The 16,022-nt window shown below is 46.4% G+C and overlaps 1 protein-coding gene across 1 annotated transcript; it reads left to right on the top strand.

Annotated features, from left to right (window-relative positions):
• The first annotated feature begins 13,625 nt into the window (after positions 1-13,625).
• On the top strand, positions 13,626-14,559 carry LOC123181304 (auxin-responsive protein SAUR32). The gene has a single exon (XM_044593563.1). The coding sequence runs from the start codon at positions 13,925-13,927 to the stop codon at positions 14,288-14,290; it is 366 nt and encodes a 121-aa protein (XP_044449498.1). The 5' UTR covers positions 13,626-13,924; the 3' UTR covers positions 14,291-14,559.
• Positions 14,560-16,022: the final 1,463 nt, after the last annotated feature.

The raw sequence follows: 16,022 nt of genomic DNA on the forward strand, positions 1-16,022 counted from the left end.
CAAGGGTCGATTTGCAACTAGGATGAAACAAACTACGAACGAGTTACGAATCAATGGTGGACCTGCAACTGGTTCCAAAAAAGTCAACCCTTAGTTGTGAGACATGGTAGACTTACAATTGACGCGGAAAAAGTGAGACTTGGTAGCAACTTGAGGATGAACCTGCAACTAATGCAAAAAAGTAAGCCCTGGTTACGATTCAAAAGAAACATCGAGACCAGTGGCAAGTCGAGGTGGACTTACAACTGGAGACAAAAAATGCCAGTTGTGAGTTGAGGATGGAGTTACAACTGGGACAACTACAAACTATGAGACCAGTTGCGAGTCAAGGGTCGAATTGCAACTTGGATAAAACAAACTACGATCGTAATTGCGAGTCAAGGATGGACTTGCAACTAGGATGAAAGACAAAAACACAGGCCCAGTTGCGAGTCAAGGGTGGGCTTGCAACAGGGATAAAAAAATACGGGCCTAGTTGCGAGTCGAGGGTGCACTTGTAACCTAGACAAGTACATAAAACTGCGATACGAGTTGCGAGTTGAGGTTGGACTTGCATCTGAGATGAAAAAACAAACACATCCCAGTTGCAAATCGAGGGTAGACTTGTAACTGGGACATCAACAAACTATGGGACCAGTTGCGAGTCAAGGGTAGACTTGTAACTGGGACATCAACAAACTATGGGACCAGTTGTGAGTCGACGGTGGACTTGCAACTGGGACAACAACAAACTATGATCCCAGTTGCGAGTCAAGGATGGACTTGCAATTAAGACAACTATGAAACAAATCACCCAGTTGTGGGTCAGGATTCAACTTGCAACTAGGGAAACAAACTACGGTCCCAGTTGCGAGTCAAGGGTGGACTTGTAACTGGGATGAAAAATAAAACATGTGCCTAGTTGCAAACTGAGGGTGAGCTTGCAGTTGGGAGAACTAGGAGCCCAATTGCGAGTCAAAGGTGGACTTGTAACTGGGACAACTATGAAACTACAAGCCCAGTTGCGAGTCAAGGGCCGACTTGCAACTGGTATGATACAAATTACAGTCCAAGTTGCGAGTCAATGATGGACTTGCAAATGAGATGAAGGACAAAACATGGGCCGAGTTGCGGTTCAAAAGGTGGGATTGCAACTCGGAGGGTGGGCTTGCACCTCAGACGACTACGAGCCCAGTTGCGAGTCAAGGGTGGACATGCAACTGAGACAACTACGAAACTACGAGCCTAGTTGCGAGTTAAGGGACGACTGGCAACTCGGACGAAACAAGCTATGAGCTAGTTGCAATGAAAAGGTAGACTTGCATCTGGGATGAAAAACAAAACACATGTTCTAGTTGTGAGTAGAGGGTGGGCTTGCAACTTGGACAACTACAAATCCAGTTGTGAGTCTAGGGGGACTTGCACCTAGGACAACTACGAAACTACGAGCCAGTTGCGAGTCAAGGGTTGACTTGTAACTAGGATGAAACAAGCTATGGGCCCAGTTGTGAGTGAAGGATGGACTTGCAACTGGGATGAAAAACAAAAATACATGCTCCAATTGTGGGTCGAGAGTGGGCTTGCATGTCTGACAATTACGAGCCCAGTTGCGAGTCAACGGTTGACTTGCAACGAGGATGAGACAAACTACATGCCAAATTGCGTGTCAATGGTAGAACTGCAACTAGGATGAAAAACAAAAACACATGCTCCGGTTACGAGTCGATGGTAGACTTGCACCTGGGACAGCTACGAAACTACGGGCCCGGTTGCGAGTCAATGGTCGACTTGTAACTAGGATGAAACAAACTACATGCGAGTTGGATGTCAAGGGTGGACCTATAACTGGGATGAAATAAAACATAGGCAAAATAACCAGGGTCAAAGATCGGTCAGTGAGAAGATGCATGGGGAATAAGCTTCATAGTCGAGCCCCCAAACACCAACATATATAGGCGCATGTGAAGAAAATACGAGAACATGACACACAAAACAAAAACGGAACAAGAGAACGGGCGACAAAAAAGAACAAGCTGACACAGACGTGCATGATCGAGTTTGTGCGAACATTAAAGCAAACAAATCAAACAGTTATAGACTTAGATGAGCTAAAACTTATCTAGATTAGATTTAGCAAATCTGAAATCAAAACATCTAGTTACACTCCTTCTAGCTACAAGGTCAAACCAAAAATAAAAGAAAACAGGGAACACAAATATACGTGTCCCCCCACAAAAAGGCTAAGCCCACAAAAAAATCAATACGCAAAACATAATAAAGGCCCATTAAAAATGTCATATCGGGTCTCACTGCTTCTTGAAGGACAAACAGAAAACATGACGCAAGGACAACGAGCATGAATTAGAAGCACGTGTATCTAACGGTGTATGAGTTAGATGAAAAATTGTTAACTCTCATTAGATAATAATTAGCAAACCAATCCGAAATGAGACCTTAGACCGTGCCGCAAAAATGCCCTAACAAAAGAAACACGTGTGAACAGGTCGACAAATAGACACCAAACACACGACGCGGCACAGAGCGCGTCTGACAAAATAACCCGCAATCAAGATTTGCACGACATTTAAAGCAAACATATGACAGAGTGAAAACAAGTTCATGAATTTTAAGCGCGGCAGAAAAAAAGGCACTCTAATCGTACTCGAATAAATAAAGAATAAAAGGAAAAGGTGAAAATAGAAAATATAAATAAAAAATCATGAATTTGAAAATAGTTTACAATTTAAAAAATAATGAAATAGAAAAAACAAAAAAAGGAAAATAAAATGGAAACAAAAAATGAGAGGAACTAGAACGGGGTAGCACAAACTTGTGAAAAGAAATAGAAAAAAGCAATCGACGTGTCACTAGCAACGCATAGGCTTGTGAAAACCAACAACGGACTAACCTCGCACTAGCGACCTGACAGGCAACGCGCGAGACAACTCGCCGCGAGCCAGCGCACCAGCAAGACCATCGCGTTTTACATGAATAGTAAAGACAGATGATCCAAAGACTCTGGACTTAGATCTGAGATAGCTATTTCACATCTAGATGTAAAATAGCAAACCCATTCAAAGAAATGTAAACTCTAAAAAAATCGCACACTTCAAAAAGTTTTCATGTACAAAAAATGTTGTGGATTAAATGTAAAGAAAAATGGAAAATGAAAAAAAATGAAAGAGTGAACACATGCAATTGCGTGGCGAGGGCGAGACATGTAGTAGTGTGTTTGTTGGTGGACATGCAATGGACACCCGAAAACACTTTCGTTCTCTATCGCAAAGTTATAGTCGTGTTGATGACATTAGTTGCAGTTACGGATGATACTTGCATTTGTGTGTATAGTAGAATACAAGCAGCTGCCCTCCCAACAAACATTTTTGCCTCGTTTTGCAATCGTGTTGGAGGTATGCAGTTGCGGGACGAAGATGACACTGTAATTGCATGTTTGATGGTGCACATGCATCTAACATGAACATAAATCATGATTTTTTTAAAACAAATAGAAGAAAAAGTGAAAGGAGAAAAACCGAACAAAAAAGTCAAATAAACAGAAAAAACGGTTGGAAGCTTCTCTCAAAACCGGTAGAAAGAGTCCTTCATGGGTCAAGCTCATCCAAACACGTACGCTCTGTTTTCGCAGAAAAAAAACGTACGCTCTGGGGAGACAAAAAACCAAACAACTGTAGAAAGCAAAAAATCTTACAAGGACACACAACGACTAGACACATTTTCCTCTAACAATTCGCGTTTTCCTGGCTAAAGCCCACAAAGCACAAAAGCGGGGACCCACAAAAAACGAAAAAACCCACAACGGGCAGGCGGGTGTGCGCACGTATTTTTTTTTGACGGAAAACGGAACCAACATAGCGACAAGAGGCCAGAAAGCAACAAAAGACATCAGTTCAAACAAAAACAAAAAAGCGACACAGGACACGGGCTGCCCACCTTGCATGGACCTGATCACGGGCTGCCACGCGCGACAAACACGATCCCAGCGAGCGCACCAGCGAGACCAACAGTCTGCGCCAATCTTAAAGACTAACAAGATCTAATGGTTCTAGATTTAGATGTGAAATAACTATTTCATATCTAAATGTGAAATAGCAAACCTGATAACATAGACTAGTGTCATATGCATAACACTAGTCTAAGTTACTCCCCACTATGACCAGCCTGAAGGAAGTAGCATAGTGTTATTATGACTACATGCATGCAAGTATTAAACAAGTTGCTAGTATGAAAAAACATATAGTTTTTGCCTCAATTACTGTTAGTGGCCCTGTATAGATGTAAAATGTAATTTTTATAGTGACCTTGTATAAGGAAATGGAGGGAGTATATGTTTTCTTGTTTCCACTTCATTCACATGCACCCCACCATGACATCATGTGCTAGCTGCCCTCTCTGACGGGATCGACGGTGCCGTGGCCGAAATATTCAACGCTGTCCACTAGATATGTGGATACACCAAGAAAGATCTTTGCAAAAGTTGACCGAGGGATTCGAAACAACCAAATGGAGATCATCGTGTGGAAGAGTCGAGCTCGTAAATGTTTCGATTTCGAAGGGCCAGATGCGTACGCTGATACCTACGTACGCACTGAAAGCGTCTTGTGGCCTGGCCTCTGCAGACGTCCAGAAGCCAAGCCCCATGGCTTGGCCTTGATGGATCCGTGTGATTTGGGTCGTCGTCGCGGTTTCGCCCCAGCTGGCATACCTGCCGTGGACTTGCAGCGGTCTGCTCCTAGCTAGCTGGAACGCCGGAGACCTCTGCATAGATTTTTCTTGTCATCAAGCAAAGCGAGGCGCCAAGTGGCTGTGGCGCCCCGTAAACAAATGGCGCGGATTGTAATCCGGCGCGCGATCGACGCTTCCCTTCGCTCCAACTCCAACTACTATTCCGCGCGCGGTCCCCATGATCGATGCTCTCCGCTGACTTTAGCCAAGGACAGGACACTACTCATGCGTGTCAGTGCTCCGCTCCGGGGAGAAGAATTTGCTAGCAGCTAGGGCGCCGACTCCGCACAGTTGCAGGGTGCTCGACGCCCTAGCTAGTCTAGATCGAGCTTGCTTCCAAAACAGTTTGCCAAGCTCGAGGCGGCAGGTCCTCACATACATCCGCTCTTCTCCAACGACCACGGAATACATACACAAAAAATAAGAATATGTTTTATCCCAAGCAAGCTGTGCTGCTGTGCGTATGCTCCGTGCCAGGTGCACTCTTTCCCTTTGGAAAACATGCTACTAGCAGGCCACATGGGATAGCAGAAGCAGGCGTCATGTGCGCTCGCCAGAAGTTTGCACAAGCATAGCGTGCTCATCGCCAGACGTAAGCCCCATCCCCCACGAGTAAGCGAGTGATAACCAACCCAAGCGCAAGCGGCACCGGCCGGCACGCTTGCGTCGGCCGCGCGCCCCTGCCCGGCAAGCAGGCTTCACCCGATCCCGCCGCCCCTTCCCTGTTCCCGGGCGAGACCGGGACAACCGACCCAAAGAGTTAAATGCGTCGTGGTACGTAGGTAGTACTCCCCGGCACTCCTCCCATCCGGCATGCGCATGCACGACACGCACGCGACGTGTCGAGACCTCGCCTCCAGCCCACGCCGATACGTTTCATACGGCCGAGCTTACATGACATGCACCGGGAAGCTAGCTAGCTAGCAGCTACGTACCCTACAGCGGCCAGCCTAAAAGGCGGTGTCGGTCGGCGCGTGGCGCGGGCGGAGGGATCGATTCTCCCGTGATCGCGGCGCCGTTTCACCAACTGACCGCACTAGCTCGCGTCCCCGGCGTCCCCGGGCGGCCGGGTGCGCGCGGAACCGAAGAGTTTTTCACGCGCTGCAAGCCAGCGATAGCTGTATCCATCCGTCCGTATGGTGGCAGTACATGTCGAGGACGCCGCTGGCCACATAGCTCCGCGCCGGCCGCGCTCTCCTCTCGGGACCGAAACGGCCCCCGGAGATGATGGCCGTGTGTTCCATGTGGGGGCAGACCGTGGTGGCCCTCCAGCTTTGACGGGGGGACGCGCCGTGTGGCGTGGCGCGGTCCAGCTACCTGACCGGTACTCCTGTGGGATCGACGCGGTCAGGTCCAGATTTTCTGACCGTTCCGTGGCGCCGGACGGCCGCGACGTGAGGGGAATATAATGGTCCTGCATGTGCCATTTCTCTATGGTGGCCGGGAGGGAGGGAATTGTCAACCCATGGTGCGCCACATGATGCCGGTGGAGATGTAACCATCAGCTTTATTTTGCGCTCAACTGGTGGATCAAGTTGACCAAATCGAGAGGAGAGGAGAAGAGACGAGTGAGCCACTGAGTCGTGCATGCCCCGCCCCTTCTGTTTCTTGTACTGACCATACTTGGAATATCGCCGCCAAATTAACGAGGACATGAAATTTACTAGTACACTCAATCCAAATAGGGCCTAGCTAGGCGAGGCATTTTTTACGTACAAGATGATCGACCAGGGGGCAGCGGGTCCATCGCCTTGCCCCCTTGCCAGTTCTGACAGCTCCGGCGCCTTCGATCTCAGGCAGCCTGCCTGTTGGCGACGGCACTCATGGATCACTCTGATGAGTTTGCCGTGGTATACAAACCATATAAATGCAATCTCTTATTTTCTGTGGGAGACAGTGAGGGAAAAAAAGCATGGCTATTCGATCACCATGTATTGCGAGACAAGATCAGAATCTAAACTAGGACCCTCCAAAACCAGTGGCCGGGAACGAAAGCTAAAAGAAAAGAAGCCTTTTATCGTGGTGCGCATTCCACGACACCGGGCGCACACACACACACGCACGCTCCAAATCTATCATGTGGTGCTCTCTCAATCCCTCGCACGGAAAAATCTCGCGGACAATCTGGACCCGATCCGTAGCGTGAGAGTCTTCCGAGAGGGCCCCGTCCGTGCATGCCAGCTGGTGGAAGTACCGGTGTGTGATCGCCGTGGAAGAAGACGAGGGAAGTGTCCCGTAGGTTACGGCGATGGGGGACGGCAGCGGCCACGAGCCACACATCCCGGTGGAAAATCTGGACGCCGCGCGCGAAACGGAACGAGGCAAACTCGTCTGGAACCAGATATCGGGAAGGATCGTTCGATCGTGTACTCGTCTGGAACCCAGTTGCAAGCTAGCTAGTCAAATGCACGTTTGGCTGCACCGGGAGACAAGTCATCGTCTCTCAGTACTAACCTTTAAGCACAATCGTCGTAGGCTCGTAGTCATCTATAGCTAGCTTGCTCGCGTAAAACGTACTCCGAGGTTACGTAAAATGGCAAAAGCACCGAGTATCAACCTGGATCGTTTAGATAGGATAGTAAGTGGTAATCAAAATTGGTGGAGATTTCAATCTTAATTGGTGGATAGTATTGTTTCTGAACTTCACTCCCTTCTCTTAGACATTGACACACCCACCTTAATTGGTGGAGATTTCAATCTTACTAGATACCATAGTGACAAAAACAATGGTAAAGTAGACCAAAAATGGTGTGATAAATTCAATGCGTGGATAGAAATTTGAAGCCTTCTAGAAATTAAGATGTCAGGCAGACAATTTACCTGGGCTAACAACCAGGATAACCTTGTCATGTCCACCATAGATAGAATCTTTTGCACCACTGAGCTGGATGAGATTTTCCCCCTCAACTCCTTCCAAGCCCTCCCTAGGGTTTGCAGTGATCATACCCCCTTGCTTTGGGATTCAGGGATTGACACTGTCCCTAGGGCTTCTAGTTTTAATTTTGAAAATTGATGGCTCCTCGTTGACAATTTTAGAGAGCTAGCTGCTAAAAATTGGAATGCTCCTGTCAAGAGTACCTCCTCTCTGGACATTTGGCAGGAAAAGACTAGAAGGTTTAGGAAATTTGCCAAAGGCTGGAGTAAGAACATTGGATCAGAGCTTAGGAAGACTTAAAACACTCTCATTATGGAATTTGATGCGCTTGACATTGAGGCTGAGACTAGTGCCCTTTCTGATGTTGATACTGCTAGAATGCAGGATATCCATAGGGAGCTTAAAAAAATTTGGCTGGTTGAGGAAACAAAAGCTAGACAAAGAGCTAGAGATAGAGATATTTTAGAAGGTGATAGAAACATCAAATACTTCCAGGCTGTTGCTAACCAAAGGAGGAGGAAGACCTTCATTCACTCCTTAGATGGTCCCTCGGGGAAGGTGACTGACACTAAAGATATCCTAGAAGTAGCTACTAATTTTTATAAAGATCTCTTTAGAAAAGAGAATATGAGAAGTTTCACCCTAAAGCATGACTTCTTTGATGAAACTGATAAAGTTTCAGACAAAGATAATGACATGCTCCAGTGCCCTTTTACTGAAGAGGAGGTGAAAGAAGCAGTTTTTGGTTCTTATTTTGATGGGGCACCAGGGCCTGATGGCTTGTCTTTTATGTTTTACCAAGAATTTTGGCAAGTCATCAAAAAAGACCTCATGGCACTCTTTGATGATTTCCATGCTGGCAAACTAGATATCTATAGGTTAAATTTGGCTATTCTCTCCCTTATCCCAAAGGAGAAAGATGCTACCAATATGAAAAAATTTAGGCCTATCAGCCTCCTAAACTGTAGTTTTAAGATTTTCACCAAAGTGCTCACTATGCTAAACTCATGCATTCCCTTACTTCTAGTAACCAAACTGCTTTTATAAAAGGTACAGGTACATCTTAGAAAGTGTTGTGACAGCTCATGAGATTTTGCACTCTGTGCAAGCTCTAAAACCCCTGCAGTTGTCCTCAAATTAGACTATGAGATAGCTTTTGACAAAGTAGACCTAGACTTCCTGCTTGAGGTCCTCTCCAAGAGAAATTTCTGTCCTAAATGGATCCATTGGATCAAACAGATTACCCATGGGGGATCTGTGGTGGTCAAAATTAATGGTGTAGAAGGCAACTTCTTTGTCACAGGCAATGGGCTTAGGCAAGGAGACCCTGTCTCCCCATTACTTTTCAATCTTATAGTGGATGTCCTTACCAGAATGCTTTACAAAGCTGCTCAGAGTGATCTGATAAGTGGGTTCTGCCCTGAGTTCCTCCCAGGAGGGGTCATCTGCCTCCAATATGCAGATGACACCATCCTCTTCTTGGAAGACAATCTTGACAAGGCTAGTAACATGAAAACTATCCTTCAATGCTTTGAGCAAGTATCAGGGATGAGGATCAATTATAGTAAAAGTGAGCTTATCACTTTAGGAATGGATGCAGACATGTCTGCAGCTTTTGCTGACGTTTTTAGCTGTGTTATAGGGAAACTACCTATAAAGTACCTAGGGGTCCCTCTTCACTATGATAAACTGAGGAGAGAAGACATCCAGCCTATCATAAATAAAATCCTTAAGAGGATGGCTGGCTGGAGGGGTAAACTCCTGTCCTATGCAACTAGACTTGCCCTTATTAAAGCTTGCTTCTCTAGCATCCCAGTGTATTTACTTTCCTTCTTCAAATTCCCTAAATGGGCACTTGATTTGATTAATACTCAATTAGCTCACTGTCTGTGGAATGATTTTGAAGGGAATAGGAAGTTACACCTGGCAAACTGGCACCTGTGTGTATGCAGAAAGAACATGGGGGTTTGGGGGTTCCTAACCTCAGAGATGTCAACTTGTGCCTCTTAGGGAACTGGGTAAAAAGATATATTTTAGATGAAGGCAAGATATGGAGGAGTATTGTTGACAAGAAGTATATCAAAAACTCCCCAAACATTTTTGCCAGTAAAATTCCTAACCCATCTAAATTCTGGCAAGGAGTACTCTGGGCCTGTAAAGCCTTGAAGTTTGGATATAGATGGCAAGTAGGGGATGGGAAGAAGATTAACTTCTGGGAAGATATCTGGTTTGGTACTTCCCCCCTCTCTGTCCAATTTTGGCCAATCTACACTATATGTGACCAGCACTGTGTTACTCTCTCTGATGTTTGGGATGGTAACACCATTAAGCTGTCCTTTAGGAGAACCTTCACTAATAAGATGCTGGAATCCTGGATGTGCATAGAGCAGATCCTTCATAGTGTCTCTTACAATGGGAGTGATGATGCCCTTATCTGGCAATATGACTCCAAGGGGTGTATACTACTACTTCCTTATACAGCACTATTAACTTCAGAGGGGTCCAGCCCATATATATACCATCTGTCTGGTCTGTGGTCTCCCCACCTAGAGTGCAAATTTTTCTCTGGCTCTTGGCCCACAACAAACTAATGACCAGAGATATTGGATAAGAGAAAGATGGGAAAACCTTCGACCTGTGAATTTTGTTCTAATAATGAAAGCATTGATCACCTCTTTTTTAGTTGTGCTGTAGCTAAAAACATCTGGAAAGATGTGTCTGCTTTCCTTAAAATTCCTGTAGGACAAGACTACCTGTCTATAGCAAGGTTTTGGCCAGCTAGCAAGAAACAATGTGCTTTAAATTCCATTTGTGCTTGTATATTGTGGGGCATCTGAAAAACTAGAAATGCACATGTGTTTAAAAATGCTGTCTGGTCTGATGTTAAACAGGTTTGGAGGCAAATCCTCTCGATGATCAAGAAATGGAAGATCCTATTCAAAAAGGATTACCTCCCCAGATAGAAGCATTCGTCCAATGGGTCTCGGATCTGCTAAAAAACCTTTCCTGCTGACGATGGGATGACACACCTGGTTCCTACATGGGTGCTTAACAAGCTCACTTTGGGCGAAGCTGATGCGCTGAGGAGCCCTCCATCTGCTGGGAGCAAGAAGTTGTCCGTGCTCAGCCCGGCCACCCCGCTGGAGCCGCTGCTGCCGCCGTCTCCAGAACCTTCCCCTTTGAAGCACTAGTATAAAACAGGGCTTTGGTTCGGCCAGAAAAGAGCATTAATCCCGGTTGCATTACGAACCGGGACTAATGTGAGCATTAGTCCCGGTTCGAGCGGCTAGAGCACCGTACAAGCATTAGTCCCGGTTCAAATGGGACCTTTAGTCCCGGTTGGTGCCATGAACCGGGACTAAAGGGTGCGATGCCCATTAATACCGGTTCGTGGCACCAACCGGTACTAATGGTTAGACCTTTAGTCCCGGTTCGAGCCACCAACCGGTACTAATGGGGTTTGAGGCATTAGTACCGGTTCATGGCACGAACCGATACTAAAGGTCCCATTTTCAAACTCTATCCCCCCCCCCCCCCCCCCCGTGGATCGCCTTTTCAGTTTTGTAAAAAGCAAAAGAAAATGATAAAAACTTCAAAAATTAAAATCCTTCTAGATGTAGTTATGTTACTACATGTATTAGTTAGGAAAATTTAAAAACTTAAATTTGGACATGTTTTGCAAAAAGTGTAGGGAAAATGTAAAACGGCTATAACTTTTGCATACGATGTCAGAAAAAACGTATAAAATATCAAAATGTTCAGCACGAAAATCCGCATCCGATTTTGACAGCCTATTGCGTGTTTGCAAATTTTTAGAATCCTCAAATTCTAAAAGGAAAAAAAGTTATGCTCACATTTCTGTTTTTTTTAATTTTTGTTAAATGTGGTCAAACTATGGTCAAACTACTTATTCAAGAAGTATTAGTGTTACTAAATAATTATTCAAGAATATTAGTGTTACTAAATAATTATTTCAGTTTTTTTGAATTTTGGTCAAATCTGGTCAAACTATGGTCAAACTAATTATTCAAGAAATATTAGTGTTACTGAATAATTATTTCAGTTTTTTTGAATTTTGGTCAAATCTGGTCAAACTGTTATCAAACTGTGGTCAAACTACTTATTCAAGAAATATTAGTGTTACTAAATAATTATTGTTTTTTAGAACAATAGTTTCAAACTCAAACAGTGAAATGTGTGACTTCATGCTCAAGCTAAATTCCTGAGGGTTAATAGGATTGACATCTTACTATTGTCAGGAAAACAATAAGTGCAGACTTGGAAATGAGGGAGAATAGAATCCGGAAGTTAAGCGTGCTCAGGCTGGAGTAGTGAGAGAATGGGTGACCGTCCGGGAAGTTAGATGATTTGGAATGATGAGGGGTGATTAGAGATTAGAGGTTAAATTGAGCAGTGATGAGAGGTGATTAGAGATTAGAGGTTCAAATAATTCATAAATTTGAAAATCAAATATAAAAAAAATCAAAAAAAAATCATAAAATTTTCTTTAGTACCGGTTGGTGTTACCAACCGGGACTAAAGGTGGACCTCCAGGCAGCGGCCACGTGGAGGGCCTTTAGTCCCGGTTCGTGTAAGAACCGAGACTAAAGGGGGAGGCTTTAGTAACGACCCTTTAGTCCCGGTTCTGGAACCGGGACTAAAGGCCCTTATAAACCGAGACTAAAGACCCTTTTTCTACTAGTGAAGAAGGCCAGGTTCAAGGCAACAACACCGGAGAAGATGGTCTCTGCAGCTTGAAATCTCCAGTCAATTCTGAGAAAAGGATAAAACAACATTATGTAATAGGAACCATAAAATTTAGTTCCCCCCTTTTTGCTCCTGCTTTTGAGCAAAATTTGGGGAGTAGCATGCTGTGTGGTGTCCAGCTGTTTTTCTTTTTCTCTGCTATGTGTAGTGCCGTAGCTAGAACCCCATGCTTTGCCCCTCCTGTTGCTCTAAAAAGTGGTAATCAAAGTAGACTGCAATCTGTAAACCGTTTTCCACTTCCTTTGTTTTTTGTGCAAGCTGTGGAATTTGATAACAGAGCGCCTCGCACAAATCTGCATAACTATCTAGATTTTTATTTCAATTTTGAGGAATCTTTTGATTCCGTTCTCCAACAAATATATGGGTTGATGGTTGATGCAAATTCATCTTTCGTCTACCCCCTATCTAGTGCGACGTAAACCCTGCTGCCCGTGATTACCATTCTGCGCACGATCGGGAAACGTAGATGCAACGGCCACATACCAGCTTTTTCTTCTTTTTTTTACAGTCGAGTAGGAGTATTATTCTAGAGACCGGGGGGCAGCAATAAGAGCGTAAGATATAGGAGAATTCAGATCAGATAGGAATTTTGTCATACAATACACATATGCAACTGTCTGAATCCGGTACAGCTGGTGACGCCCGCATAGAATATTTGCGGTCAACTTGCAAACTTTGCGAGCTAACGAGCGAACGAATACCTCATCGTCTTGGCCAAAGAATCCGGCCGAACCGTTGGCCCCAGAAAGAATATCCTTTTCCTTCCGTTATTATCCTCGAAAGAACCCGTCGATCGGATCCCAAGCATACAGGCCTCCTCCTCCTCCTCGCAGCCAAGTCAACCCCAAACCGAGAGAGAGAGAGAACAAACAGTACACGCGAGAAAAGAATACGTAACAAACTCTCGAGTCCCAAGACCCAGCCAAGCAAATCGTAACCGCCGCCAGGCCTGCATCCTCATCTGAACCCAGATCGGCCGGCCCTGGCCCCAACCGCAACCGCAGCCGCAGCGGCCACGCGCGCGCATGCCCGGCCTGACCTGACCTGACCTGACCTGACCACCTCCCCTCCCTTCCTTCTCCCCAAAGAAACGCCGCCCAACCGCGCGCGCCCACGCGAGGTCGGTCGCGTCTCCACGGGTCCGGCCCGCTCGCTCGGGTAACGGAGACGGGACGGGCACGGGAAGGAAACGGAGGACACCAGGTTACCAACCCCGCACCGCACCTCACCGCACCCGGGGCTGCTATAAAAAGCGGGGCTCCCTCGCCTCCCAACCTCCCCTCTTCTTCTTCGCCAACAACGACCTACGACCTCCTCCTCACCAGAAAAAAAAGAAGAAAGCAGGCAAGGTGGAGTAGGAACCATGTCCAACGTGCCCACCTCCCTCCGCGACTCCTCCCTCACCGTCTTCCGCCTCGCCATCTCCAGCTCCGACCCCTGGCCCTTCTCTTCCTAACCCCAAACCCCTCCTCCCGCCTCTCGAGCTCTGCCGTCCGATCTCCCTCCCCCGTCTCCTCCTTCCTCGCAACAGCCAGAAGACTCGTCCGGTCCTCGCCTCCGATGCACCTCAGGCAGCAGCAGCAGCAGCACCACAGGGCGGAGATGGTGGCGCCCAAGGGGTGCGTGACGGTGCGCGTGGGGGCGGAGGGGGAGGAGCAGCGCCGCTTCGCCGTGCCGCTCGACCACCTCAAGCACCCGCTCTTCGGGGCCCTGCTCGATGAGGCCGAACGCGAGTACGGCTTCAGGCACCAGGGCGCCATCGCCATCCCCTGCCGCGTCGACCGCTTCGTCCACGTCGAGCGCCTCATCGACCGCGACCTCGGCGCGCACGGCCACCAGCTCGTCGACCTCGACTGCGGCGCCGCCACCGCCCACGGCCACGGCCACCTCCACCTGCCGCGCTTCGTCGGCTGCTTCCGCGCCTGACGATGATGGCGACGCGTCGTCGACCGCTGGATCTCTTGCTGTTTCTTTGTTAGGGTTGGTTGAGTAGTTCTCTTCCGTATGCTGCTGGCTAGTTTGTTTCGCCCTCCGGTCTCGATCTCCCGTACGTATGGGTTTGTTATGCATGGTTGTTCTCCATTGGTTTGTTTTGTGCTGGGAGAATCGATCGGAGGACGAATTCCATGTTGATGATGATGATGAAAAGTTATGATCCAAGTGTAAAGAGAATATAATTGTTAGTAGCTTATTAATCCTGTCCTTTTTTCCTTTTGTCAATTTTATGCTCTCCGCAGAAGAAGTAGCTGTGGTTGTGCCTTGGGAGAATATGTTATTGCTTGTCTACGCGATATATCATCAAACATGTATACGCCTCACTCTTTTGACGGGAAACTACAAAGGAACTTGTCGATAAATGCATCTGGAGTAGATAGAAAGCAAATAATTTGTCAAAATTAGTACTATCTCGCACCAACAAATACATGCCAGACGGCACAATTCACAACACAAATTGATATGCATACGAGGTGGAGAATGATGCGATACCAAGTTTCGACATATATTCCCTTCTCCACCTTGGTGAGCATATCCAAGTAATATTCTGGGGTTCGTTCTTACTAGTAATTGAGTAGTTCTTAGTTATTAGTATTATCCTAGATTAGATCTAGGTGCCAAAATTAGTTAAATGATAAGCAATTCTTGTCACCTCGGAAGGACAATTAAAGGTTTCACTAATGTTATTACTACATGAAATATCTTGCTTATAAAAACAAATAATAATATTGCAGCACTACCAAAGACACCCCCTCCCCCTCTCTTTCTATCTTTCCACTTTGGTTTTTTTTTATAAAGGGTGAACTTTATTAACTCAAAAATAAAGCATCAAATGAATACAAACATATTGAGCATGCACCTGGCCTCTACATAACTAAGATGCACCTCAGCCTTGTGGCCTGATGGGGTGCCAGACTTTGTTCATGCGATGATTGCCAGCGATTTGGCTGGTTGTTCTGGTTAATGGAATAGAGAGTATTCCGGCTAAAAAAAACACTAATACACATTAAAAAAACTCGCTGGCAAATAGCAAAGCCTACAACATCAAAGCTATGCCCAAGCGAGGAAAGAGAAGAGAATCAGAAGCGAAAGCAACGATCAACAAGCACCAGCCATTTTTTGACACCACATGGACATGACATTCTTCAACAACAATGTCTTTAGGAAGGGAATGACGCTCCAGCACCGTCGTCATCGGATCCAATGACCAAAGGCAAGATTCTAGGTTTTCACCCTGAAGAACAAGTCCGAGCATCTCCGAGCAATGCCTTCAACAAGGTAACGTCTCCGTTCCCCTTCTTCGGCGGCAGGGATGGTCCGAGTTGGATTTACCATGACAACAACTTGTGCCATGATGTCACGAAGGAAGTTGCGGGAGCGGGCGAGCAACTCCTGGTAGTGACTGATGCTCTCGGCCATGGCGCTCCAATTGGCTGGATCCTGACGTGGATGGTGGCGTCACCGTTGATGCCCCTATAAATGAGAGCCATTTGAGCTCTATTTAGCCCAAATCCTGGAAAGGTTGGTGTGTCTACGCCTCTCTACCCCCATTCGATCTTTTGGTCGAATGGCAACCATGGGACTTCGGTGTTCGTTGGCAACGGAGTGGCAGTCAGGCCACCGCCCCATGTAGTGTCATAGCTAGCGGCGATGATCCTCGGCC

Source organism: Triticum aestivum, chromosome 1D (genome assembly GCF_018294505.1).
Source record: "Triticum aestivum cultivar Chinese Spring chromosome 1D, IWGSC CS RefSeq v2.1, whole genome shotgun sequence".
NCBI classification, from domain to species: domain Eukaryota; kingdom Viridiplantae; phylum Streptophyta; class Magnoliopsida; order Poales; family Poaceae; genus Triticum; species Triticum aestivum.

Bases quoted from the DNA above. Each gene is read 5' to 3' on its own strand.
- LOC123181304 (XM_044593563.1), top strand. From the start codon at position 13,925: ATGCACCTCAGGCAGCAGCAGCAGCAGCACCACAGGGCGGAGATGGTG.